This window comes from Mus musculus, chromosome 6 (genome assembly GCF_000001635.26).
Source record: "Mus musculus strain C57BL/6J chromosome 6, GRCm38.p6 C57BL/6J".
Classification (NCBI taxonomy): domain Eukaryota; kingdom Metazoa; phylum Chordata; class Mammalia; order Rodentia; family Muridae; genus Mus; species Mus musculus.
In genome coordinates this window covers 122,552,836-122,573,362 of record NC_000072.6, presented here as the reverse complement: position 1 = coordinate 122,573,362, position 20,527 = coordinate 122,552,836, and the positions used below count along the sequence as shown (strand labels likewise).

At 45.9% G+C, this 20,527-nt stretch overlaps 1 protein-coding gene and 1 pseudogene across 1 annotated transcript; one reads left to right on the top strand and one right to left on the bottom strand.

The window, feature by feature from the left end:
* Positions 5,818 to 6,852, top strand: Gm8459 (predicted gene 8459; annotated as a pseudogene).
* Positions 6,853 to 9,182: 2,330 nt separating this feature from the next.
* Aicda (activation-induced cytidine deaminase) lies at positions 9,183 to 19,554 on the bottom strand. The gene is made up of 5 exons (NM_009645.2): positions 19,454 to 19,554; positions 13,745 to 13,892; positions 12,052 to 12,322; positions 11,407 to 11,522; positions 9,183 to 10,943 (listed from the first exon to the last, which is right to left on the bottom strand). The coding sequence occupies exons 1-5, from the start codon at positions 19,459 to 19,461 to the stop codon at positions 10,890 to 10,892; spliced, it is 597 nt and encodes a 198-aa protein (NP_033775.1). The 5' UTR covers positions 19,462 to 19,554; the 3' UTR covers positions 9,183 to 10,889.
* Positions 19,555 to 20,527: the final 973 nt, after the last annotated feature.

Below are 20,527 nucleotides of genomic sequence, written 5' to 3'. Positions count from 1 at the left end.
GAGTGGAAAGCAGAGACAGCTTAGAGATCAGAGATTTGGGGGATCATTGGCTTATTCCGTGAAAATTTGGAAATTGTATGTTTTTATTTTTTTTCCCTTTGAGTCTGATTATCTAGTTTATATTGAGGCCAAGCCATTTGTAGTAAGGCGCGAAGGCTTTAATTAAATCTCTAAGTACAAGGAGGAAAGAGATTAGAGAAGGCAGAGGAGGCCTCCAACAAGTCTAATTCTGTATGGGATGAACCAATGGTTAGAGACAGAGCAAGTTCCGGGGAGGAACTGAGAGAGAAGCTGAGTGAGGAGGTGGAGAGAGAGGCTTAGGGAAAGGGTCTCAGAGGCCCAGAGGGTGTAGAGAAAGCTGCTTGTGTTCTCCTGCGAAGTTTCTGTAGAGTGGAGACAGACGGACAGCAGGCTCCAGCAAGACACTGAAGGAAAGAGAGACAGGCAGCTCCTCTCCTAGAGGGAACTGAGGAGAAAAAGTGTTTAGCCATAGTTAGAGACAGAGCGAGCTCCGGGAGGGAGCTGAGAGACACAGCTGGCAGAAAGCCTTCCAGGAGCCCAGGAAAGGTTTGGGAGAGACTTAGAGGGTTGCCAGAAGTAATTCCACCAGAAGGAGGACTCCAAGATAGTGTTGGAGAAACACAGAGGGCGACTCGGTAAAGGGCAGGCAGCATGGGTCAGAATTTGAGCCTGGGGGCATCCCCAAGGGGACTGAAACTTGCCAGAGAGATACCCAGAATCAGTGGAGAGGCATGGAAGGGCACCCAAGAGGTGTAGGAAGGCTGCCTGATGCACCAGCATGAGTTTGTATCATGCTCATGGAGCTCTAGGAGAGTCATTTGCCAAGTAGGTAAGGAGAGACATGAGTCTAGAGCCGGTGGAGGGGAAGTGGTGGAAGAGGCAGACCCTAGAATTTGAAGTTAAATATGGTGGTGGCAGAAGCCAGAAGCAACACACAATCTATACAGCAGGAGAGCCAGATCAGCAGCTTTGTTCTGTTAAAAGAGGCCAGGCCCCTTGGAAGTGGGGGGATAGGGTGGGGGAGTCCCCATGCCCCTCCCAGGTTCTCAGCACCAGACATATAGGGATAGCAGGGAGTACCGTGAGGAAAAATATCAAGAACAGTGGGAGAGAATAGAGGAGATAGTGAGACAACAAGAGAGGGAGTCGAGCCAGAGAACAGCTGGCTGAACAGAGGATGAGAAGCTGAGGGACTGAATGAGGTACGCAGGTCCTCTGGACTCTCCTGCCTCAGCCCATCCACCATTTGCCGTTGTCCCGAGGAGGAAGCTTTTTCTGAAATTACATTTTATTTTATGTGTTCATTGTATGCATGATTGTGTGTGTGCCTTAGCATACATGTAGAGCTTGTAGGAATGGTTTCTCTCCTACCAAGTGAATCTGGTTGGCTTCAAACTCAAGTTCTCAGGCTTGGCAGCAGGCTCCTTTGTCTCCTGAGTCACTTTGCTTGCCCATAGTTTTCTTGTACTATATAAATACATTTTTAGGAAATGTTATCCATGGCAACAGCTTCAACTACAGCCTGTCCTCAGGCGTGACCATCATAATGCATTCAACAGTTGATAGCATACCAGCACTAACTAAATTAAGACGACAGCAAAGTGCCAACTGATTAGATAACCAGTCTGGCAATGCTCTTGAGCTGGCTGGATACAGCTCGATCTATAATATTTAAGCACTATATAATATAATAGAGTGTTTAAACACATTCTGGTAGCTAACAGAAGAAGCCACAACCCGGTCAAACTCTAACTCTGCTTTTTGCTGAGGGACCTGGTCATCTGTTTTCTGTTTCCTCAATAAAACGAGGATGATAAAGTTCCAGTGTCATAGGGACATTGTGAAACACAACTTAAGCAATGAGGTTACAGATTGAGTAATATTTTTCCCCTCTAAATGTACCCACAGTGCTTGGTCACCTACAAGGAACTCAGTGTGAACAGGCAGACTCAAACACAATGCAATTGGGCTTATGCATTCTTGACTGTGTGTACTGAATTGAATGGGAGAGAAAAATACCTATATGGCATTCATCGTGAACCAAGTGCTGAGTGTCTCACACATTGAATTCATTTATTTTTCCCTAGAAGTCTCCACTTGTTATTGGCTTAACTTTGGAAAAGAGAAAAAGTTCAAACGACTCGACCAAGGCCACCCAGCTGCTGACTATGTCCCTCTGCCCCAGGAAAGAGGAAGCAGCCTTTTGCAAACAAAAGGGCATTTCTGACAACTTCTTTTATATTTAGCTGACCTAGTGACTAATGCTTTGAACATTTCCAAGAGCCTTCTCCTCCATCCCGAAACACATATACTCACTTTAAAGTATGAAGTGACATGGCTGTGAGCTTAGGTGACCCCAAGTCCTTGTTCAATTACTAAAGAACAAACAAATACAGCTGGGGTTGGTGACAGAGGAACCAATAAACGTGAGTCACTTCCTGAATAACTATCTTCTTAACCCCAGATGTCAGGACAAGCCAATACCCAGATGTGTGCACTGGTGTGTGGACTTGGTGGATAGAGCTGACCCGCCCACAGAAGGTACAGTGTGTTCACTCTATAGTTAGAAGGGTGCTAATCTGGTCTTCAGTACTAAAGGTGTTGCCTAGGCTCAGTGGTCACCCTGATCATCCTGAGAACCAGAGTCTGACAAAATGGACTGAGACGGTGTCTCAAATTGAGGTCCATAAGTTTCCAGGGCTGGAGATGGAGCTCAGTCAGTAGAGCATTTGCCTAGCTTTCAGGAAGCCCTATGTTCTATTTTTAAAACATATAAACCCGGCGTGATACCATAGGCTATAAACCCAGAATTTGGGAGGCAGAATAAAGGAAAGAAGGAAAGAAGGAAGGAAGAGAAAGAGAGAGAGAGAGAAAGGAAGGAAGAAAAAGAACAAAAGGAAGAAGGAAAGAACGAGAAAGAATAAAAGGAAGAGAGAGAGACAGAGAGGAAAAATCTCAGAATTACAAACACTGCGTCTTCAGGAAGAGCTGCCTTTATTTTTGTTATTCTTTGTTGTCCTTCCCTTCCTTTCTATTTCGTCTGAGACGAGGTCTTACTATACAGCCCAATCTGGCCTCACTCTCAGAATCTTTCTGCCTGGGCTCCCAATACAAGCACAGTCTACCATATCCACCCTGTCCCCCACCCCCTTTCTCTCCTGTGTTGGGGACTGAATGCAGCCCATCTCCCCCCGCCCCCCCTCCAGGGTGAGCACTCTACCTCTGAGCTCCTCAGCTCCTGGAATAAATTTATAGCAGAATCACCCCCCCCCACCCCCACCCCAGTGAATCCTGAGTGACTGTGCTAAGTCCTGCACTGAAGACAGATTCCTGGGAACTTGAATAAATTAAGTAATTAAAAAGTAATTAAATGAGTTAACAGCTGAGCTGTGAGCCATCCTCAGACACAGCCTGGGACCTGAGCACCCTTCCTTCACTGCCTAAGTCATTGCTATGTTTACTTTGGGGTGTGTGTGTGTGTGTGTTTGTGTATTTGTTTGTTAGGGTTTTTGTTTGTTTGTTTATTGAGACAGAGTTTCTCTATGAAGCCCTGGAGCTCACTCTGTAGACCAGGCTGGCCTTGAACTCACAGAGATCCACTGGCCACTGCTTCCCAAGTGCTGGGATTAAAGGCGTCCCCACCCAGCTGTCATTGCTGTTTTATGAAATCTTGTCTTTGTGTGAAAAGATTCCATTGGGAGTAAACAGAGCACTGAAACCTTGGGGAAGAAAAGGGGCTACCGGGAAAGAACTATGAAGCCAGCCGCTGCGGGTGCTTTCTCGGTTTGCTCTTTATACAGACGTTGTGGGACGTTTATGGAGTCTTTCTGTATATCACCGTCTTCTGCTTCTTTGGCTTCAGTTTCCTATTTAGATCTCGTGTCTGGTAATATGTGACACCCTGTGAGATTTAAATTGGAAAGAAGAAGAAAGCAAATTGCATGGACCATGACAGTCTTAAAACCCCAGGGGCCGATCACATTTGATTAGCACTCAAAGGTAGTTATTTGTGCAGAGTAGATTTCACGCTCTGAAGACGAGAGCATCTTCCTGTGGACACAGCTTGCCTGACTTTTCACCTATCTCCCAGATGGCCTGTGACTCCACTAAGGTTCCCTCCCAGGGTGGTTGTCTCTTTACAGCCAACCCTGTCCCATCCTGGTTATCACACCTCCCAGAGAGGGTGACAGGTCTTGAGCAGCAACTGGCCCAGGGACTCTTCACTACCTCATTTTTGGCTCCCCCTAAGTCTCACTTAACTTTGTAAACCATTCTCTACCTAAATGTGTGTTAGGTTTCCTAGGTAACGTTGCCTCCTCCAGATAGAATCCCATTTTACAGGATCGATAGGCTTCCCAGATTTTGAGGCAGGGCAGGAATTAGAAATTTTTTGGGGAAGGCTGCTTCAGTGTGTTGTCGGGAGTTGAGGAGCCAAGAATAAGGCAGACGCTACTTTCAACATTTCATAGCCATGTGGGACGGGACCCAGAACAACTCTTGTACACTCAACCACGGTGCAATCCCCAGGAAGCTTTGCATTGCAGCATTAAGTGTCAGAGATAGAAAACAGGCCAGGGTACGGTTGAAGCTGCCTCAGTATCTCTTTTTTGTTTCTCTTTACTGGGGCTGCATGCAGACCCATGGACCAGAAGAGACAGGAGGGGAGTGTTTGCATACAGAGAGGAGAATCCAAAGGGTCTTGTGATGTAGCCCAGGCTGGCTGGCAACTCCCAAACCTGTCTAAGTCTCCCGAGTACTGGGTTTACAGGTATGTGCCACCACGCCTGGAGACAAAAGTCTTAAAGGTCACGCACAAACAAAATATGAAACTGTTGCACATCATGAAAATGTAATCCTCCAAGGAAGTAAAAGTAACGAGTGTTGAGCCTCAGGCTGATAAAGCCTCTTGTTAAAACAAGGGCCGAGGCTGGGTGTGGGGGTGCAGGTCTTTAATCCCAGAGCACACATCTCACCAAGTAAATAATAAATGAAATAAAGGGTTCCAAGGATTGAACTCAGCTTGTCAGGCTTCTGTGGCAAATGTGTTTAGCATCCGAGGCATTTTTAAGGTCTGACCTTGAAACTTCTGCTCCCTGTGTCTCCATCTTACAGACACTGGGATCATAGGCATGTACCACCACACCCAGCTGTGTGTGGCCCCGTGGGCTGAGCACTGGACTTAGCGCATGCTGGACAAGTCCTCTCCCAGCCTGGCTGCAGTCTCAGTCTCTAGGTTTATCATCACCGATTGAACATTTACCTATGCTTCAAAAGACTGTAAGTATTAGTTCCTGTGAGAAGACGTTCTTTGGGTCCCATTTCAAAATTTCAGATAATACTTCTCTAGGTCCACAGATTTTAAGACTGCTTTAAAAAAAAAGGATTGATTTATTTATATATATTTTTAATTTATGTATGTATGTGTGTGTTGTGTGTTTGTGTGTGTGTTTGCATGACACATGTATGTAGGTGCTCCTGGAGGCCAGAACAGGGGTGTTGGACCCTCTGGAGCTGGAGTTTCCGGCGGTTGTGAGCTGTGTGATGTGGATGCTGGGAACTGAAATTGGGTTCTCTGGAGGACCAAGAAGCTCTGTAAACTGCAGAGTTCTCTCTCCAGCCCCGAGATCTTTCAGCCTTCTTCAAAGCAGTCTTTGTGTGCTTAACACGTCTGTGTAACGATGACCGCGGCGCTATGCGTATACAGCAATTGATCAGTAAAATCCTGGAAGAATGAGTGAGTAGTTAGTGGATTAGTATTAATTTTAAAGGAAGTCTTCTTAAGAAACAATCGTGAGAGCTGCCCCGCCCTCTGCCTATTCGCTGCGCTCCCAGCATCCTCGCTGCAACCCCCCATCGCAGCTGCCTCTATCCATCAGGGATGTCTTCACCAAGGGCTACCGCTTTGGCTTAATAAAACTTGATTTGAAAACGAAGTCCAAGAATAGATTGGAATTTACCAGCTCAGGCTCTGCCAACACGGAGACCACCAGAGTGAACGGCAGTCTGGAAACCAAGGACAGATGGACTGAGTATGGGCAAACATTTACGGAGAAGTGGAACACAGACAGCACCCTGGGCACTGAGATCACCGTGGGAGACCAGCTTGCTTGTGGACTGAAGCTGACCTTCGATTCATCTTTTTCACCCAAAACTTGGGGGAAAATGCTAAAAATCATGACAGGGTACAAGAGGGAGCACATCAACTTGGGCTGTGGCGTGGACTTTGACATCGCTGGGCCCTCAATCCGGTGCTTGGCTATGAGGGTTGGCTAGCTGGCTACCAGATGAATTTTGAGACCTCGAAGTCCTGAGTGACCCAGAGCAAGACAGCTTCATACGACGGGACAGAGTTTGGTGGTTCCATTTACCAGAAGGCGAACAAGAAGTTGGAGACTGCTGTCAATCTCGCCTGGACTGCAGAAAACAGTAACACTCGCTTTGGAATAGCAGCCAAATTTCAGTTCCACCCTGATGCCTGCTTTTCTGGCAAAGTGAACAACTCCAGCCTGATTGGCTTAGGGTACACTCAGATCCTAAAACCAGGTATCAAACTGACATTGTCAGCCCTACTGGACGCAAGAACATCAATGCTGGCAGACACAAGCTTGGCTTAGGACTAGAATTTCAAGCATAAATGAATATTGTAAAATCGTTAATTTTGAACTATTTTGCAACATAGCTACCAATTTAGTGGACTTTTAATATTGTATGTTGGGGATGCGAGAGTTGATGAATGCCTCTCCAGGCTAAGGATGACTCAGCTTTAAGGTGTTTACCATTTCAGAGGTACAGCAGAAACCCCATTCCAGAAAGGGTCCTTTCTAGCTGTAGGTGTGGGTTGGGGCTTGGGGAGGAGCCTCTAGAGATGCCAGGCTGCAAATGGAAGCTGGGAATGTGTGGACCCTTTGTAAATCTGTATCCAGTCCCCAGATGAAATTGTGACTTCCCAAGCATTGAACCCTGGTGTCCCGATCCTATCTGCTCAGAAGTACGTACACACCTTCGTGAAAGGAACATTTTTTTAGACAGATCATCATACCCTGTTCCCATCCTAGCCCATCAGTTACCTGTTTTACACCAAAAGTAGTCTTTAGGTGTGGTATTTTCTTTTGTGCCATTTTAGGGTGGAGAGGGTGGGCAAGATGGAGTCAGTCAATCAGGACTTAATTCTTCCTTGTGTTGTGTGTGTGTTTTTCTTCCTCCTTTTTGTTTTTTTAAAATTTCTCCCCCCCCCCCCCCCCCCATTGCACCAGAGTATGAAATAGCTTCCGGGTTCTCTGGCTCTGATCTGGGCAGGTGATTGTGGTCACACTCTGACAACACTAGGGGTCTAAACTGACTCCTCTTGTAGACTTACCATTATTATTATTATTTTTTTTTTAGCAGTTTAATGGGTACATTATAGAGTCTTCCATTTTGAGTGGAATTAGCTCCTCCCCTTCAAACGCTGTAATTAACATCACTTAAAATAAAACTTGAGAAAAATACTGAAATCTCAAAACGAAGCAAAACCAAAAAAGGGAACAGTCATCATTATCACTACTACAGAGAGAGCATTGGTAAAATGAAATACAAATTGTGGAATATGAGCTGGCAAGATGGCTCACTGTGCAACAACAGTGCACAACAGTGGTTAGAATGACAAATGTCCCCATAGGCTCAGATATTCAAAGTCGGTTCTAGGTAGGTGGCGCTGTTTTGGGGTGTTCAGGAAGTGCAGCCTGGCTGAGGGAGCACATCACTTGTGGGCTTTAACTTCCAGTTTCCCTCTCTGCTTGGCACTCGCTGTTAAAGATGTGATCTCCCAGCTTCCTGCTCCTCACGTCATGCCTGACACTTGAAGCCATGCCTCCACCCCACAGTGATGGCTTCGTTCTCAGTGGCATAAGCCAAGATACACACGCTCTCTTCCTTAGGTTGCCCTTGGTCATGGTGTTTTAATCACAACAACAGCAAAAGTAACTAACACACACTCACACTAATACACACACTCAAATGAATTAGTTAACATTGGAAGCCAGTTCAGTAGACAGAGCAGCGGGTGTTGGTGACTCAGAGTTTTGTGTACCAATGGTTTCCAGGAAATACTGGACATATTGCTCACTGCAGAGAAGGGGGTATATGCTATGGGATGCCATGAGAATTCCCAGTTAGAACCAGTTCTAGAGTTTGGGCTTTGGTTATGTGGTAGGAAAGGAGGGTGTGTTGTGGGCAATGTGAACCCTCTGGCTGGGCTTATGAATAAGCTCGTGTTTAGGAAATGCGCCTAGGACAGTGTTGTGGATAGCCCTGGGGCTAATTATACCCCCAAACCTTAGAAACCGCAAGTTCTAAAGGGTCTCATAGATGGAGAAGATGGTAGTGCAGCGGTAGATCTGCCCAATCTAGGCGCACAGCATGTATTCATATTAATTGAGTTGTGTTTTCATTGCCAGGGCATATTTGGGTGGAGATTTACTGCAACTACTACTGATCTTCTTGTCTCAGCCTCCCGAGTAGGGGACAGGCAGGTGTCACCATGTGGACTGCACTCTTTGCACCTGATGTCAGATTGCCCCAGCAGGGTTTGCTGACTCAGTACACCTTGGACCTTTATCTGAAATCAGTTGGTCATAGCTGAGTGGGTTAATTTCTGGACTCTCAATTCAATTCTATTTCATCAGGTATTTATTTCTCTAAGGCAGGCTCTCTCTGTGTGGCTATCTGCGGAGCACTCTGTCTAGATCAGGCTGACCTCAAACCCACAGAGAGCCTCCTGCCTCCATCTTTCCAATGCTGGGGGTTAAATACATGCGCCACCTTCCCTGTGATCTGTATGACTTTAATATATAAATGCTTTTTCCCGACATCATTTTATTCAGTAGTTCATCTCCAAAACTTTCACATTTTAATCTCGAATTCAGTTGATTTAAAATAAGCCAGGATGAACTTGCTGCACGCAGGGTGGGGGTTGGGGGTGGGGGTGGGGGTGGGGGTGGGGGTGGGAGTTGCTAAAAATCAAGAGCACAGCTGCCGAGCCATAATCATTACGATTTTGGATGATCACAATGACGAGTGCAGATATATAGTAATCTCTAAAGTTTCAAATTTATGAAACTTCAGGCACCCACTTTAATATTTCAGAATAGATGCCACGCAGCAACATAAAAAACAGGGATAGATGCAGGAAGGAATGGATGATCTTTATTTTTTTCTCCTCTTCCTCAGCAACTTACATACAATAAATAACGGTCGTGTATACAGGATTTCTTGTGGGCCTTTTAATTGCATTATAATGGCGACTGGGTGATAATTGCACAGGGATATTTTTTTCTAATATTTTTCTCATTAGCAAAGATCGTTGTTAGGGAGACCAGACATAAAGAGGGACAAACTGGGAGTCTATGTTGGTTTCCTACATTTCGTTGGGCAAAGCGTCATTTCCTTGCCACGGTCTTGCGTCTTGCATTTTTCCCTTGTTAAGTATGATTTACCAGAACCCAATTCTGGCTGTGTTGTTTGAAATAGGGTCTCACCTTACAGCTCAGACTGGCCTCAAATTTACAATCCTCCTGCCTCAGCTTCCTGAATGCTGGAACTATAGGTGAATGCCACTTTCCCTATTTTGCCACCCTCTTACACAGTTAACAATTTGGGGGAGCAGCATCACACACATATAAAAACTAAAAATTCTGTTTAACCGTGTTGGCATCCATCACAGAGAATAAATCACTGCCCCATACTCAAACGACTCCCAGGTACCCATTACTAGAAGTTTCTAAGTCACAGGCTCCTTTAAGTCTTGTTCCCAAGGTCGCAAGGAAAGGAGAGTTGGGACTCGGGGGCAATTTCTGCCGCATTCTGTCTCTGCGCCCTTGCAGAGCTTCCACCGTGTTGGGCCAGAGAATCCGGAGGTTCATCACCTCCGTGGTCCGTCTCAGGCACTATGAGGAGAGCCCGGGGAAGAATTTGCCATTTGTAATGGAAAACGAGTAGCGGTTCCTGGCTATGATAACTATATACTTTGGATCTGGGCGCTTTGCTCCTTTCTCTACAGCAAGGCACCAGTTAGTTAAGAAATAAGGATGTTTGATCCCTTTAACAGAATTACTGATGTTTAAGGGACGCGATCTGAAAATTGGGTTGAACCCTTGAACTCTTCTTCTTGATAAGACTGTGAGTAAACTAATGACATTAAAAATGAAAAAGAGTCTGTGTTTCCAGGGGATTTGCTTCTTGAGGCGTGAACTCATTTTCAGAGTGATTTCTTCGTAGTCCTCATCTGCATTTTAAGATCCTTTATTGAAATCACCCAGAGGCGATCGTGCATTCTTCAAATCCCACCCCAAGCCCTTTCACATACAAATGTGAAAAACACGACGGACAGTGAAAACATACAGCATGTGCCTGAGTATTAATGCTTTTGAGAGAATGGCTTGTGATTGCTCAGACAGAGACTGTAGGACAGCCCCGTGACCTTGTCAGAAAAGGACCCCTGAAAGTGAGCCTTAGAGGGAAAGAATAGAAGAATCCGTCACTGATACCCCTGAGAATTCAAATGAATCAAGGAACACAGGGTGGGTGTAACAAACTGTGTGGTCGTCTCCATATGCTTTTCCATGCTGTTGAAAAAAAAGAGCATCATTCACGACCCAAAGTCTGGAAGTTCTGCTGTTCCCCAGTAGATGGCGATGTTGCACAGCAAGCTCAGTTACATCATTGCTCTGGCGGTCCTGTGCAGCTCAAGTATTTTTTAAAAAGTCATATAATTTCCCCCTACACTTATAAAAGTGAGTACTTAAGAAGAAAAACATGTAGTTGAAGGGTTGTTTTTCTATCCAGTCTCTTCAGAGAAATTTCATCACGTGTGACATTCCAGGAGGTTGCTTTCAAAATCCCAACATACGAAATGCATCTCGCAAGTCATCGACTTCGTACAAGGGCTGTGGAGAAAGAGAGATGATATAAACGGAGTGAAGGGCTTTAAATTTGATCTCTGGAAAGGAAAGTGTCTAAACGAAGTGGGTGGCTCCAGAGGAAAGTAAATTGCTTGAGGACCAGGAAAAAAAGAAGGGGCGAATTCTGCCCTGGAAGGAACCCCACCTGAGGGGAGGTTAGCAAAAGGAAAGAGTTATGAAGACTGAGCGAAGAGGAGGCAAGAGGCAAGCGTCTAAGTGGAAGCTCTGTCCTGGGTAAAGCAGAAAAGAAAACTGGGTTGTAAGTGCCTTGAAGTAATCATTGTATAAAATAATGCATAATACAAACAAATAACTAAGAGGCTCCAGGTGTGTGTGTGTGTGTGTGAGTGTATGTATGTGTGTGTGTATGAGAGAGAGAGAGAGAGACAGAGACAGACAGAGAGACAGAGACAGACAGAGAGACAGGCAGACAGACAGGCAGACTTACCAAAAGGATGCGCCGAAGTTGTCTGGTTAGCCGGACAGAATTTTCATGTAGCCCTTCCCAGGCTTTGAAAGTTCTTTCACGATTTTCTACAAATGTATTCCAGCAGTAAAAATAGTCTTAAAAGAAAAATAAATAGATAAATAAGAAGGAGGTGTGTGTGTGTGTGTGTGTGTGTGTGTGTGTGTGTGTGTAGGTGAAGGTCAGAAAGTCAGAGTGTTTTAGGGGTTAAACTTAAGGTACAAAGGCAAGGGCCCCCACGGAACCATCTCTCTGACCACTATCCTCCTCCTCTCCCTCCTCAATTTATTATTTGACTGCTAAAGGTGGAATGCAGGGCTTTGCACATGCTGGACCAGAGTTCTGCCACTGAGCGCACCTGTAGCCCTGCCAACTTCTATCTCTCAAATTCTGATAATTCTGAGATTGATGTATACTTGTAATTCCGCCACTCAGAAGGCAGAGGTCGGAGAATTGCAAGTTGAAGGTCAGCCTGGGATAGCGAGATCCTACCTCAAAAAATAAAGTAATACTTTTGATATCCAGGACGAACTGAAGGTCTTTAAGTAGCACCCCACCCCCAGTTTCCCCGCTGACACTCACTCTGAGTGGCAACTCAGACCGCTCTCTCCAGTGTGCAAGTCTCACCTTTGAAGGTCATGATCCCGATCTGGACCCCAGCGCGGTGCAGTCTCCGCAGCCCCTCAGGCTCAGCCTTGCGGTCTTCACAGAAGTAGAGGCGCGCGGTGAAAATCCTCAGGCTGAGGTTAGGGTTCCATCTCAGAAACTCAGCCACGTGCCGGGCACAGTCATAGCACGGGCTCCAGGAGGTGAACCAGGTGACGCGGTAACACCGGCCCGGGTCCAGGTCCCAGTCTGAGATGTAGCGTAGGAACAACAATTCCACGTGGCAGCCAGACTGGAGAAAGAGCAGAGAGCACTGGTGACGTGACCTGCATGCTCTCCCACCCAGGCCATTTGGGATGCTTGTGGGGATGTCGCACTGGCTTGACCTGGAACTCATTATGTAGACCAGGCAGTCCTCAAACTCACAGAGATCCATCTGCCTCTGCCTCTGGAGGGTTGGGATTAAAGGTGTGTGCCATCACTCCCAGCATAAAGATAATTCTCTTATTAAGATAGCACTTGTTGGAGTCAAATGGCTTTATTACACTGGCTTTGTTGGGTAAAGGAAAGCTGCACATCTATGGGACAAAGGATACACACCTTGCAGGGATTACCTTCGTGTCCCGGAAGTGCCTGTTTGGACGCCACGTTGTAAAACTGCAAACTGCACCTTGGCCACTAGGTGGCGCCAGAATAATTTGTAAGGAGGGAGGAAAAAGCTTATTGAAGAGATTTCGTCTCTGACTTGGCGTCTGGCGTTTTAAGTGGAAGGCAATTAAGGGGTGTGTGTGTGTGTGTGTGTGTGTGTGTGTGTGTGTGTGTGTGTGTGCGCGCGCGCGCGCGCGTGTGTGTACATGCTATGTGATGCCAGTGACTGTAATAACTGCAATCGTAATAGGCCCATCTCCTATTGCGAAAATCGTTTGTCGAAGACTGAAGATAGTTTTTCTTTTACTCATCTTTTTTTGCACTATTTCCTTAGCAGTAAATCAAGCTGGTGTTGTGTGCGAAGAGAAAGTACCACTTGATCAAGCTGTCTATAAATACAGTGTGTCATGACTCCAAGTAGAGAAGGAGAAGCCCATGGAAGCCAATCTGCAATTTGGTGAACTCTCTTAGAAACGCAGTTCTTTCAGGCAGCCGAAGGATTATCTAATTACCCAAACAACAGAGACTTCTCTCTGGTCCCTGAAGGAAACTCATTGGGTTAAAGGTGGTCGGTCATTGGCCTCTCTGGTCTTTTGGGAACAAAATTGTTTGGGAAATAAAGTTGAGTTGATGTCATTTTACCTATTTTTTTCCTCATTGATTTTCAAAAATTCTGAAGATATAATTTGTTTTTCTCACTCAAGAAAGTGCTTGAGAAAGAACCCAGAGCTGAGGGATTAAAGGGCTGAGGGGCTGAGGGGCCAGAGGCGGTTAGGGGAGGGCTCAGGGGCGGGGCTTGTCTGGCAAGGCAGATCCTTCATTTCAGCCCTAGCACTGTGGAAATACAGGCATGCACCATTATTTCACTCTTTGTTTGCTTGTTTGTTTGTTTTTCCAGACAGGGTTTCTCTGTGTAGTCCTAAAACTCTCTCTGTAGACCAGGCTGTCTCAAACTCAGCAATCGGCCTGCCTTGGTCCCCTCAACATTTGGCACCAGGGGCAGCCATAGCTTTAGTGTCAACAGCTGCCACCCACCCCCTCCCCAACCCCGCAACCCCCCCCCCACCTTGTTGCGAAGGTGGCCGAAGTCCAGTGAGCAGGAGGTGGCACTATCTCTCCTCTTCACCACGTAGCAGAGGTAGGTCTCATGCCGTCCCTTGGCCCAGCGGACATTTTTGAAATGGTAAAGAAACTTCTTTTGCTTCATCAGAAGGCTGTGAGTTGGAGAAGAAAGTCAGGGCAAGGCTTCTCTGTCACCATAGTCTTCCTTCAGCTCTGATTATTATTGTTGCAGCTGCTGATGGCTGGACCTACAGCCATAGGCAAGGTAGCTGAGCGCTTCAGCACCGAGCTGCATCCCCAGGCCTACTTTGATCATCATGATGTTTTAAATCTTATCATTATATAGGTTAAACCAGAAAGCATAGTCGTGCTTCCTTTTCTGGATACCTGAGACATGCTCACTTTAAAATCCTTCCCTGCCCACCCTCTTCCCTTTCCTCTTCCCCTCCCCCCTCGCTGCAACAGTCAAACTAGGTAATTACCCTTTATTACTTTTTATTTTTTAATGTATTTATTTATATAATTTATGTATGACTGCTCTGTGTACATGCATGCCTGCATGTCAAAGGAGGGTGTCAGATCCCATTGTAGATGATTGTGAGCCATTATGTGGTTGCTGGGAATTGAACTCTGGTCCCCTGCAAACACAGCCAGTGCTCTTAACCACTGAGCCATCTCTCCAGCCCAGCCATCTCCCTAATCCTCCTACTGGGCTTTGGACATGGTCTTAGACACCTTTAACCTTCTGCCCTCCTGTCTCCCCGCTAACCCAGTAGCATCACAGAACCAGAAGTCTTCCAAAAGCAAGTTATAAAACATGGCAAGGGCCAGGTTAGGTTGCTTGTGCCTGTAACCTCAGCACTTGGGAGTGCGGGGGTGGGGGGTGGGGGGGTGGCGGGGGGGAGTGGGGGGAAGGCTGGGGGAGGGAGGTTGCTGTAAGTTTGAGCCCAGCCTGAGCTCCACCACAAGAACGTAGCTCAGTAGCTCAGCAGTTGCCTATCATGTATGAGGCTCTAGGTCTGACTCAGTACAAGACAAAGCAAAGGAAAACATAGAAAGTCACTCTCTACTTCCAGCACTTGAGCCACAGCGAGGAAGGAAGACAACAGGGTATCAAAGCCACTGAGCTCCTGCGAAAAGAAAGGTCACTCTCTTCCTTGAAGAGCCATATTCTGTGGGTGTCCTGTCTCTATCCAGGAAAAGGAATGTTGCAGATGGGCCTTGCTGGGGGCGTCCTTCCTCCCTCTCTAAGCACAGGGTCATATGAGGTCATGTCGACTTGCGATCACGTTGCTACATAGTATCTATCCATTCTTCATTAAACAGAAGTATAAGAAATAGTTGCCTCTGTGTCTTTAAAAAAAATCACATTTGTTTACTATCGTTGTATGAATGATATGTGTGTAGGGACATACACATACCTGTGGAGGTCAAAGGGCAACTTGTGGAAGTTGGCTCTCTGCTTCCATCATGTGAGCTCGAGGGATCAAACTCAAGACATCAGGTTTGGCAGTTTATGCCTTTACCTGCTGAGCCGTCTGACAAACCACGCCCCCCTAACCCCCACCCCTGCTTAGGTCTTTGGGTTTTCATTTTTGGATTTTGCTGGGTCAGTTTTGTTGATTTTATTTTATTTATTTATTTTTATTGTTTGTTTTGAGATGAGAACTCATTTAGCTCAGGCTGGTGGGGAATTTGACAAGGAGAACTCTCCTGCCTCCTCTACTCCCCTGGTCTTGGGACAACAGGCTTGTCCCACCTACTTGTTGGGGACTTAACCCAGGGCTTTGTGCATGCTGGCAAGTTCTCTAGTAGAGCTACATCTCCAGCCCCCGAGGTTTTTTTTTTCTCGTTCGTTCTTTCTTTCTTTAAAAATACAGGTTTTCTGGGGACTAGAGAGATGGCTCAGCAGTTATGAGCACGAACTGCTCTTCCATCAGGCAGCTCACAACCACCTGTCACTCCAGTTCCACCAGGATCCGACACCTCTGACTTTTGAGGGCACATGCATTGACACACACACACACACACACACACACACACACACACACACACACTTAAAAATAATTTTTAAAATCTTTGTGGAGTGTGTGCGTGTGTGTGTATGTGGTGGGGGTAGAGGCAACACATACTACAGGATACGTGTGGCGAGCAGAGTACAACCTTGGGTGTTGGTCCTTGACTTCTGTCTTGTTTGAGATAGAATCTCTTGCTCTCTGCTGTGCGCCCTGGGCTAACTGGCTCATAAGCTTCCTGGGGTTCTCCTTTCTCCACCTCTTATGTTGCCTTAGAAGCACGGGAATTACAGGTGTCTGCTTTTGGACCCCTCAACTCAGGTCCTTTTGCTTTCATGGCAAGCGCTGTTCCCACAGAACCATATTCCCAGCCCTCACGTTTCTTAAAAAAAAAAAAAAATTACAGTTCCTGTTAAAGCGGTGGACATGAGCCAGGAGATAAAACGGATGATAAACAACTGTGTCGCTCACTTGTCGACACAGCACCGCCACACAGTGGTGATGGATGGAAGTGCAATGATTTTTTTTTTAAGAGCTAGTTAGGAATTTGAATACGGTTTTGATGCAAGAGAATTGAAACCGTTTTTCACTTTTGTTGTTGTTGAGATACAATTTACATAGTGAGCTCCACTCGCTTAAAATCTACAGCTCCGTGAATGCCGGCAGGTCCGCAGCCCAGACTGCCAGGGCCATCAGAGGAGACATTTCTAGGCTTCTTAAAGCTTCTATGTCGCTATTGGCTGTTCTTTCTCCTCTTACCCAGGCAACCGCCGACCTGCTCTCTGTAAATGTAAATTATTTCTAACTTTCTATAATTTCATATAAATCACGTTTCCTCCTTCCTGTGTAACTGCTCTCACGGAACATAGTAAATTTTATATTCACCCAAATATCAGAAGTTGGCTCCTTATTCCTGCCGAGCAATATTCTATTGTATGGGTAGAACATGTTTTGTTTATTCATTTATGTGCTGATTGAAATTTGGATATGTTCCGCTTTGGTGCTGCAGTGGTTAGAGCCACTATAAATAACCATATACTATCATTGAATGCATGTTCACACGTTCACAGCTCATGCTTTAATGATAGTTCAACACACGTGACAGTCCCTGACTTTTGGAAAAACAAAATTGTTTTGGGGACATGCTCATGCTGCGGGATCCATGCTAGTCTGGAAATCTCTATGTTGCTGCAGCTGGCCTCGAACTCATGGTCCTCCTGTCTTGGCCTCTAATGATCATAGCTTTATTTTGAAATAGTAATTTACCATGATAACGATCATAGTACCTCCATGTCTACATTCATCACTAAATTATAAAAACCCTTTAGAAGCTGGGCATGGTGTGCACACCTTTAAATCCAGAACTTGGGGGCGAAGGGGGGCAGAGGCAGGTGGATCTTTCTGTAATGGAAGCCAGCCTGACTTTCATGGAGAATTCTAAGCCACGGGGGCTATGTGATGACACAGCATCATTATCATCATCACCACCACAGTACAGGTAAACTCAGCATGTTATAATAATAAGCACAGGTATCTCTCTAATCCAGCCAGTTTTAAACAGCTTAAACTTCATCTCTTAGCAATAAATTCCCTTTCTATTTAACTAAACTTCCTGTGTTACCTAGATGGGAAAAGTAGAGAATCTTTTTCAGTGGGTTGAACATGGAGTCTTGTACCTGCTAGTGAGTGCTGTGCCACAGAGCCGTACACACAGCCCTAGAGAACTTTTCCTACATACTGTGGGTAGCAAGTGTACATACGTGCTTATCTCTCTCTTTCTCTCTCTCTTACTCTGTGTGTGTGTTTGTGTATTTATGAGTGTGTATTGGGGGTGGATGCTGAAATTATGAAGGAAAGGTATCCTTGGAGTTTAGAAAGGATGTGTCTCAAATAGAAGAGTTGTGTCTGAACCACAGGAAGATGTAATAGACTGTTTCTATTTTAAGATTCCAGCCACGGTGGGAGGAGCTGCACAGTCCTGACCTGTGGACTGGGCACCTCCATCCAGCACTCCCCTCAACTCTAGCTAGGAGCCTATTTCCAGCTCCCTCTCCTCGGGATGTCCCTCCCGGTAAGGAGGACTTTGCTAGGTGGTGTCCCAAACCTGTAGATCGCCAGCTGCTGAGACAGCTGTGCTCCTTGAGGCAGAACCTTAGCTGCTTCCCCAGCAATGCAAACCAGACTCAAGGGGTTAAAAATAATCCCAGCCTAGTAGCAGGGCTGCCTTGAGTTACCCGCTGCCCTTGCTCCAGTCCATGCCGTGCCATCCTGTGTCTCTCCACTGTCTTGTTTGCTTCTCCCTGAATCTCAGCCTCGTCTTTGCTTTGCATTTTGCCATGCTCATGCATTTCTCTCGGACCCTTCTCCATCAGGACATAGATCTCAGATTTGGTTTCAAAATTCACTATAAACCCAGAAGCAGCTCATGCTGTCTGCCTGCCTCCTGTGAACATTTGTTTGTTTGTTTGTTTGTTTGTCTGTCTGTCTGTCTGTCTGTTTGCTTTTTGAGGGCTCAGGATGTAATTAAGTGGCAGATTACTTGTCTAGCATGTGTGAGGTCTTCAATGTGGTCCCTGATAGGGGTGAGGGAGAGTGGGAGGAGGAAAGGGGGAGGAGAGGGAGGAGGAGAAGGAGGAGAAGGAAAAGGAAGAGGAGGAGGGGGAAGAGGAGAAGGGGCAAAAGGAGGAGGAGGAGGGAGAAGAGGAGGGAAAGAGATGGGGAGCAGGAGAAGGAGGAGGAAGAGGAGGAAGAGGGGGAAGAGGGGAAGGGGAAGAGGAGGGGGAGGAGGGAGAAGAGGAGGGGAAGAGATGGGGAGGAGGGAGGAAGAGGAGGAGGGGGAGAAGAAGAGGGGGTAGGAGAAGGGTAACAAAAAGAAAGAAGGAAGACAAGAAAGGAAAAATCTGGAATCTGAAGAACACCCTGCTACCATTAGCTATATTAACTCCATATTCTAAACCTCATAGCCAAACGGAAGTGAGCTCAAGTGTATGGGCTTTAGGCATAGTGACTCACACACTGGCAATAAATGTAAAAATCAAGAGAGAAATTTCTGATAATGGCTCATCATGAGCTGCATATAAAAGCTTTCAAGAAGCTAAGAAATCTCTGCATAGATGAATTAAACAGTAAAAATGTCACCAAGTGTCTAACAGTTGAGTCTATAACACTAAATTGCCTGTCTTAATGAAATTCTCTCCTTCAATAGACACCATTGTAATGAGTTGCAAGCAATTCATCTCAAATGTTTAGTTTTTTTTTTTTTTTTTTTTTTTTTGAGAAGTACAAATCTTCTTGCTATAACTAAATAATTCCTGTAAAGACTCCCCATGCGAGTCTTAAGATGTTGGATATTTGCCAAATAATTGTGAAAATAACCACTACTGTTTTTAGTAAGGAGTTGCTACGACCTCTTTGTGGCGCGGGCCTCTAAGGCTTCGCTGTTATTACCACAAGCCGGCTCTAGCTCTGCCCAAATCTCAGGACAAGTCAAGGCTTCCTATCTCTAGCAACACAGAGAAGAGAGAAACCGGGGGAAGGGAAGAACTTCGTGGTCAGAGTTAGGTCCAAAACCCAAAAGACCTGAGCAGAGGGTGGCAAGCAGACGAGGAAATTCGCGCACTGACAGGCAAAGCCTCCATCCAGACAGGCAGCCAGCACTACTGGAGCACATGCACAAGCAGATGAGACTGTCTTGTTACCTGTCCATATCGGTCTCCAGCGTGACTTTCTTGACTCCCTCAAAGTCTTAGGCCAAAGGAAGCTTGCTTCAAGCAAGGCTGCTTCAGTGCTGTTGTGTGACAGAGCACTGGCCCCTGGCATTCAAATCTGAGCTTGCTCTTGTGGGCTCCTCCCCCACGACAGCATCACTACCACCAGGTATCCAACATCTGCCTCCTGGGTTGGGTCCAGTAAAGATGGGCGGGGCTGTGGTGGGCAGAGCCACACGGATTAAATGATTGGGGGGCGGGGGGCAGTTCTGCTCATGCTTAATGTCCAACTTCCTTCGAGGCTGTTCCTCTAAAAAGCCAGCCCAGGTACCACAGGTAACAAAGATCAGGAGACAATAGCACTGGACACTTTTCACATTGGTATCATGATAATGAGCTCTGTGAGTGTGTGTGTGTGTGTGTGTGGGGGGGTCCCAGGTATCACACCTAAGGTCTGTGCATGCTTCCTAATTTTAAAATTGTGATAACAAGAATGATAGCAGTCATAGTGACTTAAAGTGGCCTTAAATGCATCTTGTGCTTCTTGAACTTACAGTATCTGTTCCTTCCGTTTGTTACACTCAGTTTTATGCCTCAGTAGAGATGGGGGTTGACCACCACAGCATCCAGAGAGTGAACTTTAGCCTCCTAATTCTCTAATATATTTTTCTTTTTTTAAAATGACATTATAAGATAGCTAGAAAGACTAGTTGCTTGCACCAAAAAGTGATTTATTTTAATTTTGTGTGTGTGTGTGTGTCAAAAAGTATTTTTTTTTTAAAAAAGAACTCTTTTTCCTCATTAAAAATACCTTACTGGAGGCCTGGAGAGCTGGCCCAGTGATTAAGAGCACTTATTTCTATTGCAGAGGACCAGCAGGCGGTTGAAAGCCACCATGTGTGGTTGCTGGGATCTGAACCCTGATCATCTGGAAGAACATCCTTTGCTTTCTTCCTTCCTTCCTTTCTTATACTCTTCCTTCCTTCCTTCCTTCCTTCCTTCCTTCCTTCCTTCCTTCCTTCCTTCCTTCCTTCTTTCCTCCCTCCCTCCCTCCCTCCCTCCCTC

Bases quoted from the DNA above. Each gene is read 5' to 3' on its own strand.
- Aicda (NM_009645.2), bottom strand. The intron at 12,323-13,744 runs GTGGGGGGGGGG...CTCTTTCTCCAG, and splicing joins TCGGCCACCTTCGCAACAAG to TCTGGCTGCCACGTGGAATT. The intron at 10,944-11,406 runs GTAAGTCTGCCT...CTTTCTCCACAG, and splicing joins AACTTCGGCGCATCCTTTTG to CCCTTGTACGAAGTCGATGA.